Consider the following 23,728-nt stretch of genomic DNA (forward strand, 5'->3'; position numbering starts at 1 on the left):
GGATCGTCTCCTAAAATGCTGAGCCAGATCCTGGTAGGCTGCGATCGCTCTAGAGTGCGCTCAGTGTCCAGTCCCCATGTGTTTGGTCTCAGGGCCTCTCAGAACCTACGACCTTCTTCAGGAGTGACCCTGGCGAACGCTAGTTAGTTCCGGAGCCAAGTCAGGAGAAACAGCTCAGAGGTTAACTAAACTAGTTTTTATGTGCCTAGGGTAATCGTGGGAAGGTGAAGAAAGTTTTACTTCTTCCTGATGCAATCCTAGGGAAAATCAGAATTTCTCTGCAAATAAATATTTTTTATTTTATATGTTCTATATATTACATGCGTGTATTGCTTTTTCTGATTAAAAATATATAGGCATGCACAACCAGAAGGGCCTACAAGTAGGATATACAACTGTTTATTAGGGGGCTTTGGGGAGAAGAAGAAGAAGAGAAAAAAGAAAAAAAGAAAAAAGAAGAAGATTGGCAACAGAAGATTGGCTCAGGTGCCAATCTTTTAAAAAAAGAAGACACCAGAGTAACTGACATTTGCTTTTAAAATATATATATATATATATATATAGCTGATGGTAAGGAATTTGGCAAATAGGTAAAAACTTAAAATTATTTATGATTCTTTCTACTATCTAGAGATAATCATAATTAATATTTTGGTTTATTTCTTCTCAGTCTCTCTTCTATATATATAATTTTTATTTTTTTAAAATGTGGGATCGTACATCTTCTTGAACTTTGGGGGAATATCCTAACCCTGGATCATATTGGAACCTGGAGACAGAGCTGTCTTTGGATAAAGCCTTTGACCTTGAATGCTCAGTGTAGTAAGGAGACTGCTTCCTCTGAATGATTGAATGAGCCGTTTTTCTTTCTTTTACCACATGTACCAGAGGGAAAGGATGAGCAGTTGACGCTCTGGACAGTAGGAGTGTACCATAGATTTTTTAATACCTACTGTCCTTGTTGTCAGTACCACATCACAGGTGGAAGGATGGACCCTGTGCATAATCCTGCTGCTATGTGGAGGGAATAGCTGTTGACAACCAGGGAGGAAGACCTGTTCCTAATGTAAAGTGTAAATAGGGCCTGCCAGCCTAATGATGTGGGTCTTCATAACTATTGCTTTCATTAGAATGCTGTCTGTAGACCATAGACAATAGATTAATAGAATGCTGTCAGTATCTTTACTTTCACAAAAGGAAGTGAACTAATTTTTATTTATAATTTATTTATTACATAAATACATATAGGCTACATCAATGGAATGTAAAATAAGCTTTAAAAACACAGAATCCTTAAGGGTTCTATGGCAGCACTCCAAAAGTAAAGAAACAAATTTAAATTTGGGATCGGCTTGAAAAAACTGCCAGTTATAAAATAAATAAGTCATGGGGATATAATGTGCAGCATAGTGATTACAGTTAATAATACTGTAGTGTATAGTTGAAAGTTGCTAAGAGAGTAGATCTTAAAAGTTCTCATCACAAGAAAAGACAGTTTGTAACTATGTAGGTGACAGATGTTAACTAGGCTTATTGTGGTGATCATTTTGCAATATATACAAATATTGAATCATTATGTCATACACCTGAAACTAATATAATATGTCAGTTATATCTCAATTTCTGTCAAAACAGAAAAAAAAGTTTTGAATTGCAGGAAAGGGATTGCTCTGAAATGAAGATATAAATTATTTTAAAATGTTATTTGAAAGCTGTTGAAAGTACTTTAAAAGAAGGAGATTAAAACTTAAGTTCCCTTAACTTAAATTTAGTTAAATTATGACATTTAACTTCTTCTCCCTGATTGAATCAGCTCTTTGGAACCTGTGTGGTGGTCGACTTCTGGAAACATGGCAAACTGAGCTAATGGCTCATCTCCTCATACAAGTGCATAGAAATGCCAGACAAAATAAAACTAACAAAATACCCACCTCCTCCCCAGCCCTATTAACAAACTAAAACCTCTGTCATTTTTCCTATAAAGAAAGAAGAAAAGAAATGGGAAGGGAGGAAAAGAGAGAGGGAGGGAGGAAGGAACCGGTCCCCGCTAGAAGCAGTAGGAGCTGTCACGTATCTTACTGCAAACTCTGATAAGGACGTGACTGTTAGACGTTTTTATGGACAGACCTGTGTTTACTCCGCTTCTCACATTGGGACTCCTTGTTTTATGGAGAGTCTCCGAGCCTGAGGTGAAACTGCTGTAGTCTGTCAGTCTTTCCCTAGATCCTCTAGTCCTAATCTGGAAAACTACTTATTTATCCCAAGGATATTTAGACCTTGGGTTGTGTAACTTGGGGATGATTATTGTATATGTGTGTATGTGTGTGTGTATATATATGTCATCATTCATTTCTGCCAAAGTCTAGAAGAGCATTTAAAGAATTTTTTTCATTGTGGTCAAATAAAACGTAAAATCAATATGACTGAAGTGATCAATTTTCATCAAATTTTGTTGAAAATAAATGACTTTTTTTGTTTTCAATAGTGTTAAAAGATATATTTACTTTTTTTTTTTTGCGCAGTGGACCATTATTTTAGCCTTCCTCATTATTATGTTTCCTTTCTTAACAGGCAGGACTTTTTTAAACCACTAATCCATTATTTGAATGGGCAGTCTATGTGCTAGAGTATCCCAGAGTTTAAATCAGGACAACAACAATTTAAGGAAAAGTTATTTACTGCATGTTTATTACAACCGTTTCATTCATGAACTGTTGGCAAGCAGGTGCCGATAAAGGCAAATCTACAGAATACATCTGCTTGCCATCAGATGCTGACTGCTCAGCTCAGGTTTTAGTAACGTGACTAATCCCACAGTTATTTCTATTGGAGCTTGTTTGAATTGCTAACATCGTGATATCACTTGGCCTTCATTTATTGCAAATACCACTTATTTATTTAGTCTGTTTCTGTTTATTATTAGCCCATTTCCACAAAACTAGAACAGCACCCTAAAATAGTATGTTGTTTTCATGATGTTAAATCAAATTCTTAGTTTATTAAATTAGAACCTAAAGTCTAATTCCATAGAAATGTCTTTCACTTGCAAATTATACTGCAAGAGTATAGTTTCCGTAACCGTAAAAAATTTTAAAAATGAGCACAACAATAAGACACAAAGATAATGGTTGTTATTTTGATATTAGTATATGCCTACCCATGAGCTGTTAGACATGCTTACCAACGCTTGGAAAGATAAATCGTCTCTCCAAGGTACCACTTGATAGTATCTTAAAGGTAAATATGAAAATTAGCTGGAACACTGAAAATCCATGTCATGCTGAATTATAAAATGGTCATCCAGGATTCAGAATGTTCTTGTATTTATTCTTTATTAATACAAACTTTCTTTTTGGTGAGGAAGGTTCTCTCTGTGCTAACATCTGATGCCAGTCTTCCTCTAATTTGTATGTGGGTCGCCACCACAGCCTGGCCACCGACGAGTGGTGTAGGTCTGCACCCAGAAACCAAACCTGGACTGCCAAAGCGGAGCACACTGGACTTAACCATTAGGCCACGGGGCTGGCCCCCAGTACAAACATTTTAATGGTCACAGAATTTAGATACCCCAAGGAATATACGAAAACGTACCAAAGAATAAAAAATAACACTCCTTTCTTTTGCAAATACTGGTCCAAACATTAATGCTCTAATCACATTGAACTCCATGCTTTACTCACAAAGGGTTCATCTGCCACTTAAAAATAGGGGAGGCGTATGCTTTCCAAACTTCACATGAACTCTGTTTTTACAACAAAGTTCATTTATTTCTCAATGAGTAGAATTGCCATATGGTTGAATAATTGTGTCACCCAATTAGTGCATTTTCTTCCTACTTGGAAATCTATGCTATTAGAAGAAGGTTGCTTGATGAACACAGAACTCCTGCATGCAGTAGGCACTCAGTGAATGTGAGGGAGTTGTTCTAATAGCCCCTTCAATACCTATATTACCAAAAGAAAAACATTGTCAAAGCAATCTTGATAAATGCCGCATCCCATCAATGATAATTTTATTTTTCAAACCATAGATTGTTTCTTTTTTTTAAGATTGGCCCTTAGGTAACATCTGTTGCCAATCTTTTTTCTTCTTCTTCTCCCCAAAGCCCCCCAGCACATAGTTGTATATTCTAATTGTAGGTCTTTCTAGTTGTGCTATGTGGGATGCCACCTCAGCATGGCCTGATGAGTGGTGCCATGTCCATGCCCAGGATCCAAACCAGCGAAACCCTGGGCTGCCAAAGCGGAGAGCACGAACTTAACCACTTGGCCACTGGGCTGGCTCCCATCAATGATAATTTTCCTTTCTCTTGGTTCCGTATTGACCCAATGCGAACCCTCAAAATTCTGTTTTCTACCTAGCTAGTTATTTGAACTTCAAAGCAAATTTCACAGTGTTTTTAATGAAATCTCAAATCTTTCTGTGAAAAAAGTTATAACAACACATTCATAGTGTGCAGATTCCCAAAGGGGAGTCCCCTTTCTGACCAAGGCATCTCCATTTATCCTCAATTGCTGACATTCTTCTTCATGATCCCCTTTCTAGGATGAGGACTTATAAATCTTTATTTACTTACTGCCAATAACATGCCTTTCATTTAAAAATATTAAACATTTTTTGTATTTAACTTACACGATTGTGTACCTAATTGTATTTATAATTCTTGGTTAGCTGTATTTTATCTCCACAAAAGTAATAAAATTTTAGTGACTACATGTGATTTAGTTAATCTAGAGAACATCCTTCTATAGACATTAGCAGAGATACTCTGTAGTATCTCTGTTTTTTCACTTTAAAAATTGTCTAGTAAATATAATCTATTTTTTACCACTTGACTCTGTAGTGCAGTTTTCTAGTATTTAATACATTTCAAAGCGGAAAGTATGGTTTCCCTATGAAATCACCACTGGAGGTCAAGAATCCACCTTTATATCCTTTCCAGTACCTTGCATACAATATGAGAGCAGTAATATATTTTGAACGAATGATTGGATAAATAATATAAATGGGTATCACCTGAATCTATTCAAGTACTAGTTAAGAAACCCCAGCTTAATTTTGTCATGACTATTCATCCAACTGATAGAAGTTCAGTATTGCTGCAGTCTCCTAGAAGAGACATTGTGCAGAAAAAGTCTATGTGACTATTAGGAAGAGGGCTTTTAGAGTAAATAAATATGTCGTCTCCCCTATTGCGTCATCTTCCTTCGTTGTCTCATGCTGGCTCACCAGTAAGCACCTCTTGTGGCCGCTTCAACCCCATTTCCTTTTTAAATTTTCAGCAAGCTTCAGTAGAAATTCTTTAACTTTCAAGAATGCTGCCAAAGGCAGTTTTCTCAGCATCACCTACTTGTTGAGCACATATATATCTTTGTAAATGTATGCAAAAGAAAATTGAATGGAAATCTATTTGTAAAACTTTTATAAATGTGAACTTTTATGCAGTTTTGTATTTGATTTTTGTACAGGCAGAAATACTCAGTGTCCTCAGTCACAGAAACATCATCCAGTTTTATGGAGTAATTCTTGAACCTCCCAACTATGGTATCGTCACAGGTAGGAACTCATTATTTGACTTCTTTCTTTCCCCAATTACCTGGCTTTAGAGTCCTTAATATGCTAAAATGCTTAATATTAGGTTCAGTCATGAATTGTGTGCTACTGTCAGATGTCACTTTTGTTGCTATAAAGCATTAATAAAACTGATTATATCAATATAATTAAGAATAGTGTTTCTACTTCTACCCATGTTTAATTGTGCTAATTATATCTGCATAAATGCTATTTAAATGCACTTGCAGCTGCAATACCAATATTTAAGGTGCCATTTAACTAAAATTTCATTTAATTAGTTGAAATGAGCGATGTTTTTTGTAACTCTGTGACCTTTCACAAATTAAGATTTCTTGAGCTATTCGTGTTGTAATTCTTTGCCAGCCATCTTAATCCCATTAGAGCGTTCTTTCTTCAAGGTCTCTGACATGAGAACAGTATTTTTCAGGTTGGTCATCTGGGTTGGTAATGACCTTGATCTAAATTATCACGTAATTTGGAGCAGCAGTTTATAACCTTTTTGGAAAGGAGCACACAGAAAATTTTGCCATATAAAAAGAGAAAGACATATTTTTAATACTTTATACTCATATTTCTATAATCCAGTGAGTAGCATTGGGTCTATAAGTATAATGTTCAATTTTACAATAAATAACTTTGATCAGTTCTTTATCATGGTAGTTCTTTGATTAAAACAAGACAAACAAGAAAACCTGAAAAGATTAGTCCTGTGTTCTTCTACTGTAGTGCTAAGAACCTGGATTGTCTTTGTAGAAAATAACAACAAAACACCCTCAATAAAAAGGATTGGATTGGATACTTGCTAATAAATTATCTCATGTAATACTTACAATAACCCTGTGAGATAGGTAAAATAATTTCTATTTTACAAATAAGAAACTAAAACTCTAACTTAAGTAACTCTCCCAAGGTCACCCAGCTGGTGCTAGAACCAAGAGTGGTATAAATTCCTCACATTGATTTTATACAGAAACTCCTCTGGTATGCAAGCCAGGTTCTGCAAGCTGTGCGCACACTGCTTCTTAAGCTCAGAAGGACATGGTTGCTGTTATTTATATCTTCCAGTGCAGGCAGTTTAAAGTGCTTTTATTCTGATAGATAGCATTTTTACCTAAGTTCTTCAGTGGAGGGAGTTTTATTCCCAATTAGCTGTCTTTAGATCTATGCTTAAAATAAGGTTTGTGGCAGTTTTTATCTTGAGCTTATACATTTCCTATTAACTTAAATACCCAAGAATGGGTTATATTGTTAGGGTGTAAACCATGCTTAACGTTTTAAATCATATTTCTGGTTAAAGTTAAACTCTGCCTCTGACCCAGTTACTAGATTGCTCCTCCTTTCCTAGTCCATTGTATTTACTTTTTTACCAGTTATGTTTATCTTATAAATCTGAATCCAGTTTTCTGATCCTTGTTTGTGACTTGTTATTTTTATCAAGCAGATGAAAGTGTGATGCTCCAAAGAGATTGGAAACTCTGCTTCTTGTCTTGTACCCTTGATGTTTAATGCTTTTGCAGGGAAGATTTTAGGTTTAACTAACTCAGTGGTGAGGTGAGGATGAGGAGTAGAAAAAGGGACTTGAGTCATGGTGTGAATCCCTCTTTCCAAGAGTTTACTCTCAGTCCCATGGAGGATGTGAAACCCATTCATTCTTAGCCAGCATATTCAACCCGGTCTTCTCACCCGAAAGAGGGAAAAAGAATCCAAGTAGCTGGATGAGTAAGTTTGATTTTATTTAGTTTTTTTATAGGCTAGGCAGTTTTTTATGTCATGCCACCCCTCTAGCATTCCTTGCTCATACCTATACCTACCCAAAATCTTTGGTTGTAATTGATTGGTTCTTGTTAGATCTATATCTACTAAGTAAGCAACTGTTAACATTAAACATTTCTTTAAAACTTCACAAGTTTCAGAATTGTGAGGTAGCAGTAACTTGTGTATTTATAGCTCTTTTATTGACCTATGAGATTGATTATTAAAAACACCTCTTAGCCAAGTTTTGGTGTTTTAAGATGTATTAATTTGATAAGATTCTCTTTGTTCCTAGAGATACTAGTTTTAATTAAGTGTTTATAGGTATCTAACAAAGAAATATGTGAACTTTTCAGACAGCCTTCTGCAGCATTGGGATCAAGGCACGCTCTGTGCAGGGGTGGCAGTACATATGCCAACTCAGCCAAGTGTGGGAGATCACATGGGTGGGGAATGAGAGCACTCACCCTGCCTCTTGAAATGAACACAAATAAGTCTTAGTATGGGGAGGTTAACAGAGCAAGAGAGCCAGGCAGGCACACTGACCTTGATCACCCAGCCTAGCTAGCCCCCCCTCTTTAGCACCCTGTCATCTTTCTCGGATGCTGGGGTTTTTGGCGGGGGGGGGGGGAGACTTGAGTGACTTGAAGCCATTCCAAGTTGAGTTTCTTTGTTATAGAAAAGGTTATTGCAGCAGGCAGCTGTTGTCACTCATAGTGAGGACTTGAAAGAATGATTTATCAGAGTGATGAAATGGAATGAACACCGGAATGGGAATTGGAAGATGTGAGATCATGTCTGGATTCTACCAAAGCTGCATAGATGGGTCCCTGATTATCCATGTCTTGGTTTTCTTATATGTGAACGAAAGGACTAGAAATAGATGATTTCTGGGTGAGAGTGTGTATGAGTATGTGTGCTCTTGTGCATGTGTGTTTGCTGAAACTTTTCATCAGACTTATAAAACCTGCTTATAAGGGGACCTGGGGTGGAGGCCAAGAGGCAGCTGCCACTTTATTTCTCCTGGAAGGGAAGTGAACATCTTTCTCACAGATCCACAAGGAAATGGAGTGACGAGAACCTCAGACTCCAAAGTCAAAAGAAAAGATACAAGAATGGATCATATTTTCTTTGATCTTTGAAAACTTCCTACTTCTGTACTGCTGCCATTCTTCCCTGGGAGAAGGAAGGGGTCGTTAGACACTAAATCATGTAGCTCCCTTGTAACAAGCCAGATTGGAGAGGAAGCCTGCATCTGTCCCTGGGGCACACTGGGTCCCAGGCTTCCAGAGAAGGTGGTGTAGGAGCTCCGAGGCCTGGACATCACATCTTTGTGCCCTGGGGCTGCTATCACTTCAAGTTTATAACCCATTCTACATTACTTCTTATCATAGTCTAAGAGAAAATACTAGTTCTTCACGATTCTTTAACAGGCCCAAATTCTCATTAAAGTTCAACCTTGGAAGACATATTTATGTTTAAGTGCCCAATCTCATTTCCTTTAACTTGATCGTGATGTATTTTAAGCACAGATACATCTAGTTTGCATGCTTTGATATTGTGTTGGTCTTTTCTTATTAGTCAGTTAGAAACAAGTGTCTTGTTGTAACAAATTCCAGACATTTGCCCAAATTCATTTGTCGTCTTAGTTATAATCCAAACTAAGCTTGGCCTTGGTGATATTTTATTACAAACAGATTTCATGGGCGGCTAGCCCTGTGGCATAGTGATTAAGTTTGGCATGTTCTGCTTTGGTGGCCTGGGTTCACAGGTTCGGATCCCAGGCTGGACCTGCACCACTCATCAGCCACACTGTAGCAGCAACCCACAAATAAAAAGTAGAGGAAGATTGGCACCGATGTCAGCTCAGGGCTAATCTTCCTCAGCAAAAAAAAAGAGAGAGAGATATTTCATGGTAATGGTGTTTGTTTCAACAATACTGACTATATGTTTATGTTTTTCAAAGCCAGTTATTGTTGCTGTAAGACTCAAAGGGAAAAATTGTCTTAGAAATCAAAAGGGAATGTTTAATTAATGTGGTTCTTTTTTTTTTTTAAGATTTTATTTTTCCTTTTTTCTCCCCAAAGCCCCCCAGTACATACTTGTGCATTTTTAGTTGTGGGTCCTTCTAGTTGTGGCATGTGGGACGCCACCTCAGCATGGCTTGATGAACAGTGCCATGTCCGTGCCCAGGATCTGAACTGGTGAAACCCTGGGCCGCCAAAGTGGAGCTCGCAAACTCAACCACTCAGCCATGGGGCCGGCCCCCTAATGTGGTTCTCAATGGCTCTTTTTTTTAAAGAATTAAAGCAAATACTTTATACTGAAGTCCAATAAACTACTTTCTAGGGACAAATTAAGTGATTCGAAAAGTATAGCCATGTGTGTATATGGTGAGTCCTTAATTTCTAATGAGAAGACCAAAAGGATGAAAGAATTAAATGCCTTTTTAAAATAGTTTATCTACCCACATATTTAAAGATCACATTTTATATGAAATAATGTAATAATATTGTCTTTCTTGCACCCTCACATTCATGAAACAATTTCATTTAATAATGTGTCTTCTACATCCATGTTTTTTTCATCATCAGAATCAGTTTCTAAGTTATCTTAACATGGTTTTCAGAGTACATCTCTTACGGAAAAACATAATGCTGTGTGTCTCCTCTACTCTCAACCCTCTGCTTCACTTCAGGCCCTTGAGATCACCAAGCATGTGGTACTTTTTCCCACATTGATTCGGCAACACCAGCCCGGTGTCCTACAGTTTAACGCATTTCTAACATGATCTGCCTGGAGATGGCATCACATGCCACAGGTGAAGGTTCAGTCCCACAAGACTGCCCTCTCCCTGAGGACAGATGCCAATCACACGTCCATGTGGTCCCCTGTGCATTTGAGCCACTGGCTAAAAATGGGAGGTCCCAGGATGCCCTCTTTGGATTTGATTAATTGTTGGAGCAGCTCACAGAACCCAGGAAAACAGTTTACTTACTAGATTGCTGGTTTTATTACAAAGGATATTAAAGGATAAAACTGAACAGCCAGATGAAGAGATACACAGGGGGAGTCCAGAAGGGTTCGGAGCACAGGAGCTTCTGTCCCCTTGGAGTTTGGGGTGAGCCATCCCCCCAGCATATGGATGCATTCTTGTCCACCAATCTGGAAGCTCTCTGAACCCCACCCTTTTTGGATTTTTATAGAGGCTTCATTATGTAGGCATGACTGATTAAATCTTTGGCCATTGGTGATTTTTAACCTCCATCCCTCTTTCTTCCCCAGAGGGTGGGGAAGGGGGGTGCTGAAAGTTCCAACCCTCTAATCAAGTGTGGGTTCCCCTGGCAACCAGCTACATCGTTAGGGGCTTTCCAAAAGTCACTTTATTAACATAAACTCAGATGTGGTTGAAAGGGGTTTGTTATGAATAACGAGACACTCCTTTCACCTTTATGGCTCTGGAGCTATTTCAGGAAGTGAGGACAAAGAACAAATATTCTAACAAAGATGCTCCCGTCACTCTTATTGCTTAGGAAATTCCAGGGATATTAGGAGCTCTGTACCAGAAAGAAGATGAAGACAAATATATATTTCTTAATATAAATCACAATGTTACAAATCATCTTCACTGTAGTCTAAGATGTTCAAGATATAATAGTTTTTGGATCTCTGTATGATGCTGTCTCTGGATATTTATCCCAGGCTACAAGTACTCAATGGCATAATGTTAGGATTTTTGGATATTTGAGTCCCGTAAGGTATAATTGTAACCATAGCCATATTTCTTTTTAAAGTGATCTTTAGAAGATTTGTTTTCAATGACATCCCGCTCTTGCAATTGAGAGCTTATAGGTCCAGAAATACTTACTCTATGTGTGTTAAATTTAGTTGCCTCTTTTTTTTGTTTGTTTCTTATTCATACAGGTGACCTCTGTTAGCCTTTAAAAACTAGCTTTGATTAATGTAATCTCAGGCTCATGTATTTCTCTCCAAATATGTTTTGTTGTTTAAAATAAAGTAGTTGAGACAGCATCCTATAATAGGAGAGATTTTAGAAGTATCTCAATATAAAGTGACTCACTCTCTTCTGAGGGATAATTTTTTTGGTGATAGAGGTAAACTTTACTTCATGTTGGGCATCTGCACTAACTCTTAAAGGTCATGAGACAGTCTTCTACCAAGTGCTGTTTTAGTAACCAAAAGCTATTCCAAATGGTATATCACCAGAGATGCTTTTATTTATAGAAGGCAGCTTAATTGTCTGGAGTATATGATAGTACAGGCCACTAATGCCTTTTTTCTTACATTGGACCAACTATTTCATAGTAAAACTTAAAGTTCTTCTCTTCTTTGCCATTTCTTTATTCATCTAAGGTTATCATTGCAATTTTATGCTATTTGACTGATAGCTATTGTATAACTTTGATGTCAAAATAAAAGTTACACAAAAAACAAAAAATATGAGTCTTATCCACTGAGATAATTAATGTTTTACTAGGAATATTAGTATTCCCAAGGAATAATTTCTCATGATAACATACATTTAATTGCATGAATCGAATTTGCTTTCAGAATATTGTTCCTACTTTATGTCTTTACAGAGAGAAGAAATTTTAAAAAGCTACTTTTTGAAATTATTAGACGTTGTCATTACAATGTTGATAATTATTATAAATCATTGAAGTTGGAATGGAGTAATTATCAGCCTCCCAAAATGAGGATCAGCCTTTCTCCAAATTGGAGTTTAATATAAAAAGTAATTTTCTAGGAAGGATTTCCAGCTATGGATGAATTAGGAGATCGGCAAATGCTGTCCCCCAAAGCATCTATAAATCTGGACAGAACTTTTGGCACTCTGGAAATTGACCAGACACATACACAATCTGAGAAGATTTTGTGCTTGAAAAACTGCTGAATTTGGATTCACTTGCCTGATGCACATAAACAGCCAGTTAATTACAGCATCAGCCTTTGGGAAAAGAGATCAGCTTTATTCTGTGAAGTCTGCAGGGAGACAGGAGTGCGCCCTCAGATCTTTCTCCCCGATGCAGGATTTGGGATAAAACTTAAGAGGTTAGGGAGAACAGCCTGGCCCAGGGACAGGTTTTGATGGGTAGACTTCAAGCATTTATGGTTTTAAACATTTATGACATGGTTCTAAACATTTATGATGAGATTCTAAACTTTTATGATAGAGTTCTAAACATTTTTGATGAGGTGGGGAAGGAATTTTAACACTGGATCTTCCTGGATGAGAGACCCCCTTGCTTCTGATAAGAGTCCGACTTCCAAGTTCTGGCCCTGCCCCCCATTCTTGGGTTCCGTGGGAAGAAGGATCTTTGGTTCCACAGTCATTTCAGGTCAAGATTTCTTCTTTTGTGCATGCTCTGGCTACGTGGCTTTGCAGATTTTCTGAAAGGCACTTCTTAGTCACTCTGTTGATAAGAGGTGGGGTCAGTTGAACTGGTCCTGGAGGGCCCGCGGTTACAGTAATAGTGGGACTGAGCAGTGCTTTTGCCTGGGGTTGTTCTCATTCTTCTTACCCCACCCCTGCCCCAGCTCAATCAGCACAAAGGGCAGGCCCCGAGGATTGGCAGCTTTGTTGCCATAGCCAAAGTGTGACCTGAACAAAGCATTGTGATTAGGGCAAAGGTATTCCTGGCTGAGGCCATACATGTGCAGAAAAGAATGGACAGGGCTCAAGCTATCCACATACCCCTGTCAGTCTTGAGGCTACATGAATATGAAAAGGAGACTAAAAAGGCCTGGTGGAAAGTAAAAGCTAGGGTGAATTTTGAATGTGCTCCCACTACTTATACACAGATCCATCAGCCCAGGGTTTTTAAGCACAACTTCTGTCTAATCATTGACTGATCATTAACCTCTGCAGATATAGGACAGCTCCTATAAAAGAACAGGCTTAGAAATAAAAGAAAGATTTAAAAAACCCAGAAAACTGAGCACAGACATCACTGGGGGGCACACTGTAAATTTCATCAATTTAGCCCAAGCAAGTTAGTAAAGAAGCAAACAAAAACCATCAAGAACAACTTTCAGGGCTGGCCCAGTGGTGCAGCGGTTAAGTTCGCACCTTCTGCTTCGGCAGCTCAGGGTTTGCTGGTTTGGATCCCAGGTGTGGACATGGCACCACTTGGCAAGGCATCCTTGGCAGGCATCCCACATATAAGGTAGAGAAAGATGGGCACAGATGTTAGCTCAGGGCCAGTCTTTCTCAGCACAAAAGAGGAGGATTGGCAGCAGATGTTAGTTCAGGGCTAATCTTCCCTTGAAAAAAGAAAAAGAAAAAAATGGCAACTTTCAAGGAGAAAGTCAGAATTCAGACTTGCTACAGTACATTATCTAAACTGTCCAAATTTTTTTTAAAAATTACAAGAAATGTAAAGAAACAGAGATGTTTGACCTATATTCAGGAAGAAAAACCATCAATGGAAGTAGTTTCTAAGTGTCCCTACATGTCAGATTTAACATAGAAAGATTTCAAAGCATCAATATGTTCAGAGACCTCAAGGAAACTGTGTTTAAAGAATTAAAGGAAAGTATGAAAACAATGAATCAAACAATACAGAATCTCATCAAGTAAATAGAAATATGTGTATTTTTTTTTTTTTTTTGAGGAAGATTAGCCCTGAGCTAACATCCATGCCCATCTTCCTCTATTTTATATGTGGGACTCCTGCCACAGCATGGCTTTATAAGCACTGTGTAGGTCCATGCCTGGGATCCGAACCAGCAAACCCTGGGCCACTGAAGCAGACCATGCAAACTTAACCACTATGCCACTGGGCCAACCCCCATATATATATATATTTTTTTAAAAGAACACCATAGAAATTCTGAAGCTGAAAAGACAATAATTCAAATGAAAGATTTTCTAGAGTGACTTAACAGAGATTTTGAGATAGCAGAAGAAAAGAATCAGTGAACTTAAAACAGGATCAACAGAAATTATCCAGTCTGAAAAAGAGAAAAAATTTGAAAAAAAGATGAAAAGAACCTCAGAGACATATGGGACAACACCAAGTATACCAATTAATGTATGATAGCAAGAAGAGGAGAAAAGAGGTGTAGAAACATATAAAAATAGAGAATAGAAACATATTTGAAGAAATAATGGCCAAGGAAAACTTGCTGAATTTGATAAAATACATTAATCTATGTACTTGAGAACTCAGCGAACTCCAAGTAGGATAAATGCAAAAGAAACCCACACCTAGGGGCCAGCCCGGTGGCATAATGGTTAAGTTCATGTGCTCTGCTTTGGCGGCCTGGGGTTCACGGGTCTCGATCCTGGGCGCAGACCTAAACACCACACATCAAGCCATGCTGTGGCGGTGTCCCACATACAAAATGGAGGAAGATTCGCACAGGTGTTAGCTCAGGGCCAATCTTCCTCACACACACACACACACACACATACACACACAAAAGATGCACACCTAGATAGATCATGGTCAAACTGTTGATCAAGACAAAATGAAAATCTTGAAAGCAGTAAGAGAAAGATAACTTCTCATGTACAAGAGAACAGCAATATGATTAATGGCTAATTTCAACAATGACCAACTAACAACAGTAGAGGCCAAAAGGCAGTAGATAATTAAAGTGCTGAAGGAAAAAACTGTATTCAACAAAATTATCTTTTAGAAATGAAAGCAAATTAAAGATGTTCTTGGATGAAGGATGAGAGAATCTGTTGCTAGCAGTCCTGCTTCCAAGAAATACTAAAGGAAGTCCTTCAGGCTGAAACAAAATGACAACAGATAGTAATTCAAATCCATGGGAAGAAATAAAGGATACTGGAAATGATAAATATATGAGTGAAAAAAAGATTTCATAAATGTACTTCTCATTTCTTCTCTTAACATCTTTAAAAATGTAAGATTGTATAAAGCAATAATTATAGCACTGTTTTGCTGACTTAAAACATATGTCACATATAGATTACAGTAATAGCATGAAGGATGAGGGAAGGAATGGAGCTATGTTGGAGAAAAGTTTCTGTGTTTTACTATAAATTAATCTGAAGTAGATTGTGTAAAAAGATGCATTTTATAATCCCTTGAGCCACTACTAAGAAAGTCCACTCAAGAAATGTAGAAAGAAATCAACAGAAGAATTAAAATGATAATAAAGTCATTAACACAGAAGAGGGCAGCATAGGAGAAACAGAGGACTGAGAAGGACAGGAGACATGTAGAAAACAAGATGCCAAAAATAACTCTAACCACATCAATAATTAAATTAAGTGTCAGTGGTCCAGGGGACCAGCCCGTGCATAGCAGTTAAGTTTGTGCACTCTGCTTCAGCGGCCCAGGGTTTGCCGGTTCGGATCCCAGGTGCGCACCAGACACCACTGATCAAGCCATGCTGTGGCAGGCATCCCACGTATAAAGTGGAGGAAGATGGGCACGGATGTTAGCTCAGGGCCAGGCTTACACACACACACACACACACACACACACAAAGAAAGTGTCAATGATTTAAACACCCCAGTCAAAAGACAGAAATTGTCAGACTGGATAAAAAAAGCAAGATCCAACTGTATACTGTGTACAAGAGACACATCTTAGATTCAAAGACACAAATAGATTGAAAGTAAAAGGATGGAGAAAGACATACCATGCAAACAAACCATGAGAGAACTGAAGTAACTATGTTAATTTTAGACAAAATAGACAAGAATATTACTAGAGATAAATAGAGTCATTTCATAATTATAAAAGGATCGATACATCAGAAAGATCTAGCAATTGTAAATGTATACACACCTAACAACAGGTCCTCACAGTACGTGAAGCAAAGACTGACAGAATTTAAAGGAGAACTAGGTAATTCAACAACAACCGATTTAGTATCTCACTCCCGATAATTGATAGAACAGCTAGACGGAAAATCAGCAAGGATATAGAAACTTGATAAACACTCTCAACCAACTCTACCTAACTCACATCTGTAGAACACTCCACCTAGCAAAGAATACATACTCAAGTGCACATGGAACATTCTCCAGAATACATGAATTAGGTCACAAAAAGCCTCAGTATGTCTAAAAGAATTGAAATAATGCAATGTATGTTCTCCAGCTACAGTAGAATTAAGTTAGAAATCAATGCCAGAAATAAATCTTGGAAACCCCCAAATATTTGGAAATTAAACAGCACGCATTTAAATACCCAGTGAGCCACAGAGGAAATCACAGTGGATTTTAAAGTATTTTTAGACAGAGAGAAAATTAAAATGCAACATATCAAAATTATAGAAGACAGATAAAGTAATACTTAGAAGGAAATTTATGATTTTAAACATCCATAGCCAAAAAAAAAAAGGTCTGAAATTGGTAATCTAAGCTTCAACCTTAATACTCTACAACAAGAACAAAATAAACCCAAAGCAATCCAATGAAAGGTAATAATAAAGATTAGAACAGAATGCAGTAAAATAGAAAACAGAAAAATAATTGAGAAAATCAATGAAACTAAAAATTTGATCTTTGAAAAGATCCATAAAACGGATAAACCTTTAGGTAGATTGACCAAGAAAAAAGAAGATACAAATTAGCAAACTGAGGGATGAAGGAGAAGACAGCACTAACGGCCCCTACAGAAGTTTAGAAGAATTGAAGGGAATGTTGTGACTAACTTTATGCCAACAAATCAGACAACTTAGATGCAATGAGCAAATTCCTAAAAAGATACAAGTGATCCAAACTGACTTAAGAAACAGAAATTCTGAACAGCCCTATAACAAGTAAGAAATTTGAGTTAGCAATTTAAAATATTTCCATAATGAGAAGCCCAGACCTAGATGATGATGGTGAATTCTATCAAATGTTTGTAGAAAAATAGCACCAATCTTTCCTATACTCTTTCAAAAAATATAGGAGCGGGGCTGACCCCATGGCTGAGTGGTTAGGTTCATGCGCTCTGCTTCAGTGGCCTGGGGTTTCGCAGGTTCGAATCCTGAGCGTGGACATGGCACCACTCATCAAGCCACGCTGAGGTGGCATGCCACATGCCGCAACTAGAAGGACCCACAACTGAAAATGTATACAACTATGTACTGGGGGGCTTTGGGGAGAAAAAGGAAAAATAAAATCTTTAAAAAAAAAAAAGAAAGAAAATATAGGAGGAAGGAACACTTATCAACTTACTCCATAAGGCTCGTATTATCCTAATACCAAAGCCAAACAAAAATATAATAAGAAAACTATAGACCAATATCCCTCGTGAGCATGGATGCAAAAATCCTTAATTGCATATTGGTAGACTAAATTCAGCCACCCCTAGAAAGGATAATATGCTTTGACCAAATGGAATTTATCCCAGAATTGCAAGGTTGGTTTAACATCTGGAATCAATTAACGTAAAATACCATAATAGATAATTGGATAAAAGACAAAAACTTTTGGACATACTACAGCACTCATTTATAATGATAATTCTCAACAGACTGGAATAGAAGGGAATTTTCTCAACTTGATAAATAGCATCTCCAAAAATCCACAGCTGTTATCATACTTAGTGATGAAAAATGGAATGTTTTTCCCTTAAGATTGGGAATAAGGCAATGAGGTTCGCTCTTGCCAAATCTATTCAACATTGTACTGGAGGTTCTAGCCAGTGCAATACAAGAAAAAGAAAATAGGGGCCGGCTCCATGGCCAAGTGGTTAAGTTCACGTGCTCCGCTGCGGCGGCTCAGGGTTCGGATCCTGGGTGCAGACATGGCACCGCTCATCAGGCCACGTTGAGGTGGCGTCCCACATCCCACAACTAGAAGGACGTGCAATTAAGATATACAACTGTGTACGGGGTTGGGGGGGGTGGTTTGGGAAGATAAAGCAGAAGAAAAAAAAAAAGATTGGCAACAGTTGTTAGCCCAGCTGCCAATCTTTAAGAAAAAAAAAAGAAAAAGAAAATAAAAGGCATCCAGATTGAAAAGGTAGAAGTAAAACTGTCTTATATAACATAATCCTGTATGTAGAAAATCCCAAGAAATCCACAAAAAACTACTAAAACTAATAAACATGTTTAGCAAGGTCACAAGGATCCAAGAAATATACAGAAATCAACTGTATTTCTATATACTGGGCATGAAAAATCTAAAAATGAAATTAAGAAACAATTCTATTCACAGTAGTTATAAAAAAGAAAATGGGAATAAATTTAACAAAAGAAGTGTAATACTTTTTACAATGAAAAGTACAACATTTTGCTGAGAGAAAATAAAAATGTAGATAAATGCAGAGACATTATGTGTTTGTAAGACTCAGTATTGTCAAGATAGACAGTTTGACTAAGAATAGATACAAGGAACTAATAGGCATGTGAAAAGATGCCCAACTTCATTAGTCCCTAGGAAAATGCAAATTAAAAATACGAGATACCACTAGAATTATACCCACTACAACGGCTGTAATCAAAAACACAGACAATGCCAAGTGTTGGTGAGGATGTGGAGAAACTGAAACCCTCCCAGCCTGCTGGTGGGAACATAAAACGGTACAGCCTCTTTGGAAAGCAGTTTAACAGTTTTTTAAAAAGTTAAATGTAAACTTACCATATGACCCAGCAGTTCCACGCCTAGAAACCTACCCAAGAGAAATGAAGACATATTTCCACACAAAGACAGGTCCACAGATGTTTATAAGAGCATTATCGTAGTAGCCAAAAACTGGGAACAAACCAAATGTCTATCAACTGATAAATGAGTAACCAAATGTGGCAAATCCATCCAATGGAATATTATCTGCAATGAAAAGGAATGAAGTACCTATACGTGCTACAGCATGAAAGAGCCTGGGAAACATTATGCAAAGAGAAAGAAGTCAGACACTCAGGCCTCATGTTGTGTGATTCTATTTATGTGCAATATCCAGAAAAGGCACAATTGTAGATTGAGAAAGCTGGGTTAAGAGGGGTGATTAACTGTAAATAGGCACAAGGGAACTGTTTGGGATGATGGAAAGCTTCTGAAATTGGATTGCGGTGGTGGTTGCCCAACTCTATAAACTTACTAAAAATCATCAAATATAGCCACTTACAGTGGCTAACTTTTATGGTACTTATTATCTCAAAGTCATTTTTATTTTCTCATTTAATCTTTATCTGTCCATCTACTTATCTATTTATGTTTTGGTGAGGAAGATTGGCCCTGAGCTAACATCTGTTGCCAATCTTCCCCTTTTTTACTTGAGGAAGAGTGGCCCTGAGCTAACATCTGTGCAAATCTTCCTCCATTTTGTATGTGGGAGGCTGCCACAGCGTGGCTTGATGAGTGGTGTGTAAGTCCACACCTGGGATCTGAACCTGCAAACCCTGGGCTGCCAAAGCAGAGGGTGCAGACTGAACTGCTACACCACCAGCTGGCCCCTCAAAGTCATTTTTAAAGGCATTTTCTCATTTCTTGGCCTTTTGTGCTTGAATTTTGAGGGCTTTTCAAAATCTTGATGCAACAAGGATTGATTTGTTTACATTGTCACATAAACCTTCTGACTTGTGTGTTTAATCTTAGCTATTTACATGCCTGCCTCTGTTTCAAATACCTTCTTCCACCACCTCCTTGTGTTTTGCAGTTCCATCTGAATGGCTTTTGATTTCATCCTCAGCTAAAGTTCTACTCTTCATTCTGTTAGCAGTCTTGTCTTGGACAGATTTCTTTCCAAGATCATATTAACTTTTAGAAACCACAGTATGGAACAAATTTTATATGCTTTTAATATCTTTTGTTAAATTCTTTAACACATTTTCCAATGAAAATATAAAGTCTTATTTCCGAAATGCACCTTGGTTTTAATTATATGCTTATCTTTCCTTTAAAAATAGAATATGCTTCTCTGGGATCACTCTATGATTACATTAACAGTAATAGAAGTGAAGAGATGGACATGGATCACATTATGACCTGGGCCACTGATGTAGCCAAAGGTAACAGAGCTTCGTGTATTCTTAGAGAATTGGTGGGAAGCACGTTCCTGTCCTGACATGGTGACTTAAATCGGATTTGTTGTTCTGTGTCTTTAGATGTTCTTCTTTTTTCAGACCAAAAGTAGCAAGAATTCTGCAACTTATTGTACAGATAATATTTTAGGTCATTGCCTTTCCACTCCTGCTTGCCTTTTCTCTCTTTCCATAAAACCAGGTCCCAAGAAAATCAATGGCTCCATTTTTGCCACATTTTGTGACATTGTAATTGACCAACTTGCTTGATGTATTAAATGGAAACGTCGTAATTCTGTTCTTGTTCTGCAAGTCTCTCCTGAGACTCAGCATTCAGAAAATGTGATTTATTGCAGGATTAGTTCTACTCATTTTGTATACGTAATAATATACTAAAAATAGTAACCAGTTGTTAAAAAAAATATTTTATTTGTTTTTCCATGTAAAAGCAATTCGGATTTTATTTTATATTTAATGTAAACTTGGAAATCACCCTTGGAAATAAAATATTTTTAATACACAAAATCCCTAAACAAAGTGCCCAGTTCTTTTTCTCTCATAAATTCCTGCATAGCCTAATGCTTTCTAAAGCAATTTAAATTCCATTTATTTTTATCTTTTTTTTCCATTTTCCTAACTGAATGTTTCTGAGTTTTATTTATAACTGTCAAAGTTGCTTTGGAAACAACTTAATCTAAATAATGAACACTGATAGTTACATTTGTATTCTAGCAACCCCTAGAAAGCAAGTGCGTCCACATTTTACTGGGGTAATTAACTCCTTTACATTTTGCTGCTCCAGTCTCTAGAGCATCTCTTTACAAAGCAAATAAGAGGATATTTAGCACTCAATAAGGAGAGCAAGTCACACTTTGCTTTCACTGGGAAGTCACACAATGACTTCCAAAAGTAATGGTCTTTCCTTTGCAGAATTATCTTTTCTGTTTTAAATTTCGTCAACACCTGCCAAATTCCTCAAGTAGGGAAAATGAAAATTAAAAAAAAAGTTTGATGCTAAATGATACTGCTGAATGATATTTCATTCACCTTATAAGAATAATAAGCTCTGTGTTTAGGATGGTGTACTTAAGGCTTTGGCTATGTTAATTAACTTAATTGTGTATTCATGCGTCAGGCGCTTCAAATCAGCCTTAAAAGTTCACATTCTTCAAGACATTTTCATTTAATATCATAGTCACTTCTCTGCCTGTCAGTAGTACACAGGGACCACCTGTTTGTAGCAGGGTGATATGCTATTATCGGGAGCTGCCTGAAGCATTGTGGAAATACACTTACATTAATGTAAATACTTTTACAAGCAGTCTTTGACTTAAAGCACTTCACCTTACAGACATTTGCATTTGAGGTGCTCAGCCAATTACACCCATGTTATTACTTAATGGCACTTAGGATGGATAGACAGCAAACAAATCAACTGACATCAGTCACTGTGCTTCCTGCTGTGCACACTCCACTTAAGCTTCCCTGGCCCCCAGCCTGTAAAGCTCGGCCCTCCCTGCCTCTTCCCCTGCATAGTCCCTGTCTGAGGGGCGGGTCCCTTGGCTCCCCCAGGGTTTCTCAAGGCTGCTGGCACTCTGTATTAGAAGGAGAAAGAAGAGAAGGAACAGAACTAAGTAGCAAACTGGAACCAGAGGTAAAGGATAGGGATGGAGAGAATGGGAGTGGACCACGCGACACTGTCCAAAACTGCAAAGTGCTAAAATAACTTTTTTGTGGCTGGTGAATTGATCTGAAAGGCAAGTTCTAGTGTGTTTGGCCTCAGGTGAGAAGAGTGAGGCAGAGAAGAGACTTGTTTCTTTAAAGTATCAAGAAATACTTAATATTTAAAATGGCCTATAAAAGGAAGAAGAAATCAACGCTTTTGGAATAACTTCAACCTCTCTGGTAAAGCTATGTGGAGAACTTGGAGATTATATAGGAAGGCTTGATTTTGTTGATTTCGCTTCAGATTCAGCTATGTACCTTTCAGTTTGACCATGATTGAAGCCACTGAAGCAACAAGATGTTGAGAAATTATAGCATGAATAATTCATTTCAAGTAAGAGTTGATTCATGCATTTTGAAATAGGCATTGCTTAACATCACTGCTGAGAGAATATCTCCACAAAGCCAAAAAAAGATTCTCTTCTTTTTGGGTGGAAAGAGGAGTGGAGGGCAGACCAGCAAGTATATCTGAAACTGCGGCAAGTCAGTCAACAGTGCGTAAAAGGAACAATTAAAGCAGATAAACCTTGATCCAGTCTCAAAACCATCATCATTGATTCCAAATCTCCTCCCAAATGACACCTGTCAGATCTTTTTTAGGAAATCTGGAGTCTTAACTGATGAAGGTATTTTTCAGCCATCTTAATTGTTTACATGAAAATAAGACAGAATTATAAATGGCTCTATAAAAACAAATTAAATAGAATTTTATGATTGTGATTATTACTGTGTTTATGTACACTAAATGTTCTATAAATGTATACTACACATTAAACACAAGTAATTTACGGTACTTTTTCTCATAATATCCGCCATGAGGAAGAAAAGTGCCTATTTTAAAGCTTTTGTACGTGAGTGTTGTTTTTGGAGATCCCTACATGTCAGCAAGTGTGTAAACTATCTGGTTCCACCTCTAATAGTAATTAAACAGATTCTACCTAAAAATTATTCAGGAACTTGATAATTAAAACAAGAGAGACGTAACTATGAAATTCAATTATAAAAATTATTAAAAGTGACCCAAGTTGTAGCTATTGAATTTTCACAGTTTGTAGTATATAGAACTTAATATTGGAAGAAAGATTTCCTTTATTCCAATTACATCTTGTTTAAAATCATTTTAATTACTAATACTTTTATTAACCTGATTCTTTTTAGTAATATTTTTATATACAGGAGTTTAAATTTTTTTATTCTTTGTTCTTTCATGATTCTTCAATATATATTAATCAAAATAGAAGAAAAGTAATAGTTTATTTTAAAAATTAAACTTTATCAAATCAAAATTTTCTGAAAGTTTAAAAAAAAAGAACCAAAGCTTAATTATTAAATTATGTTTAATGGATAGTTAATTAACAAAAGGACCCTGTTTGATTTGGGGGGCCTATTTCTTCCATTATTTAGAAAAGACAACTTGAGAAATACAGGGAGAGGAAATATGTCAGTAGGAAATGTCCTTCTTTATTCTAAGGGGGTAGACAATACATAAATACAGAAAAAGAGTCAAACACTACTAAGAGGGTGATTGTGAAATGTGTCCTTTAAAGTATCATTTTTAGTTCAAAATAATAAAACTCTACTTAGTTTATAGACACCCAATTTACTGAAGTAACTTGATTTACATTCTAAATGTGTTGGAGAGAATTTTGGCGTGCATTTAAATGTACATATCTCAAAGATTTGTCCGTGTAAAAAACAATAAAATATTTTGTAACTACTA

At 37.1% G+C, this 23,728-nt stretch overlaps 1 protein-coding gene across 4 annotated transcripts in view; it reads left to right on the forward strand.

Annotated features, from left to right (window-relative positions):
• The window catches only part of MAP3K20 (mitogen-activated protein kinase kinase kinase 20), a 168,320-nt gene that overhangs the window by 68,363 nt on the left and 76,229 nt on the right, over positions 1–23,728 (forward strand). For all 4 annotated transcript variants that reach the window (XM_044768716.2, XM_070508119.1, XM_070508120.1 and 1 more), the window contains exons 3-4: positions 5,469–5,556; positions 20,170–20,271. In XM_044768716.2, coding sequence (XP_044624651.1) covers positions 5,469–5,556; positions 20,170–20,271 — 190 coding nt within the window. The remainder of the gene's footprint in view (positions 1–5,468; positions 5,557–20,169; positions 20,272–23,728) is intronic.

The sequence above is a fragment of the Equus asinus genome, chromosome 4 (genome assembly GCF_041296235.1).
Source record: "Equus asinus isolate D_3611 breed Donkey chromosome 4, EquAss-T2T_v2, whole genome shotgun sequence".
NCBI classification, from domain to species: Eukaryota; Metazoa; Chordata; class Mammalia; order Perissodactyla; family Equidae; genus Equus; species Equus asinus.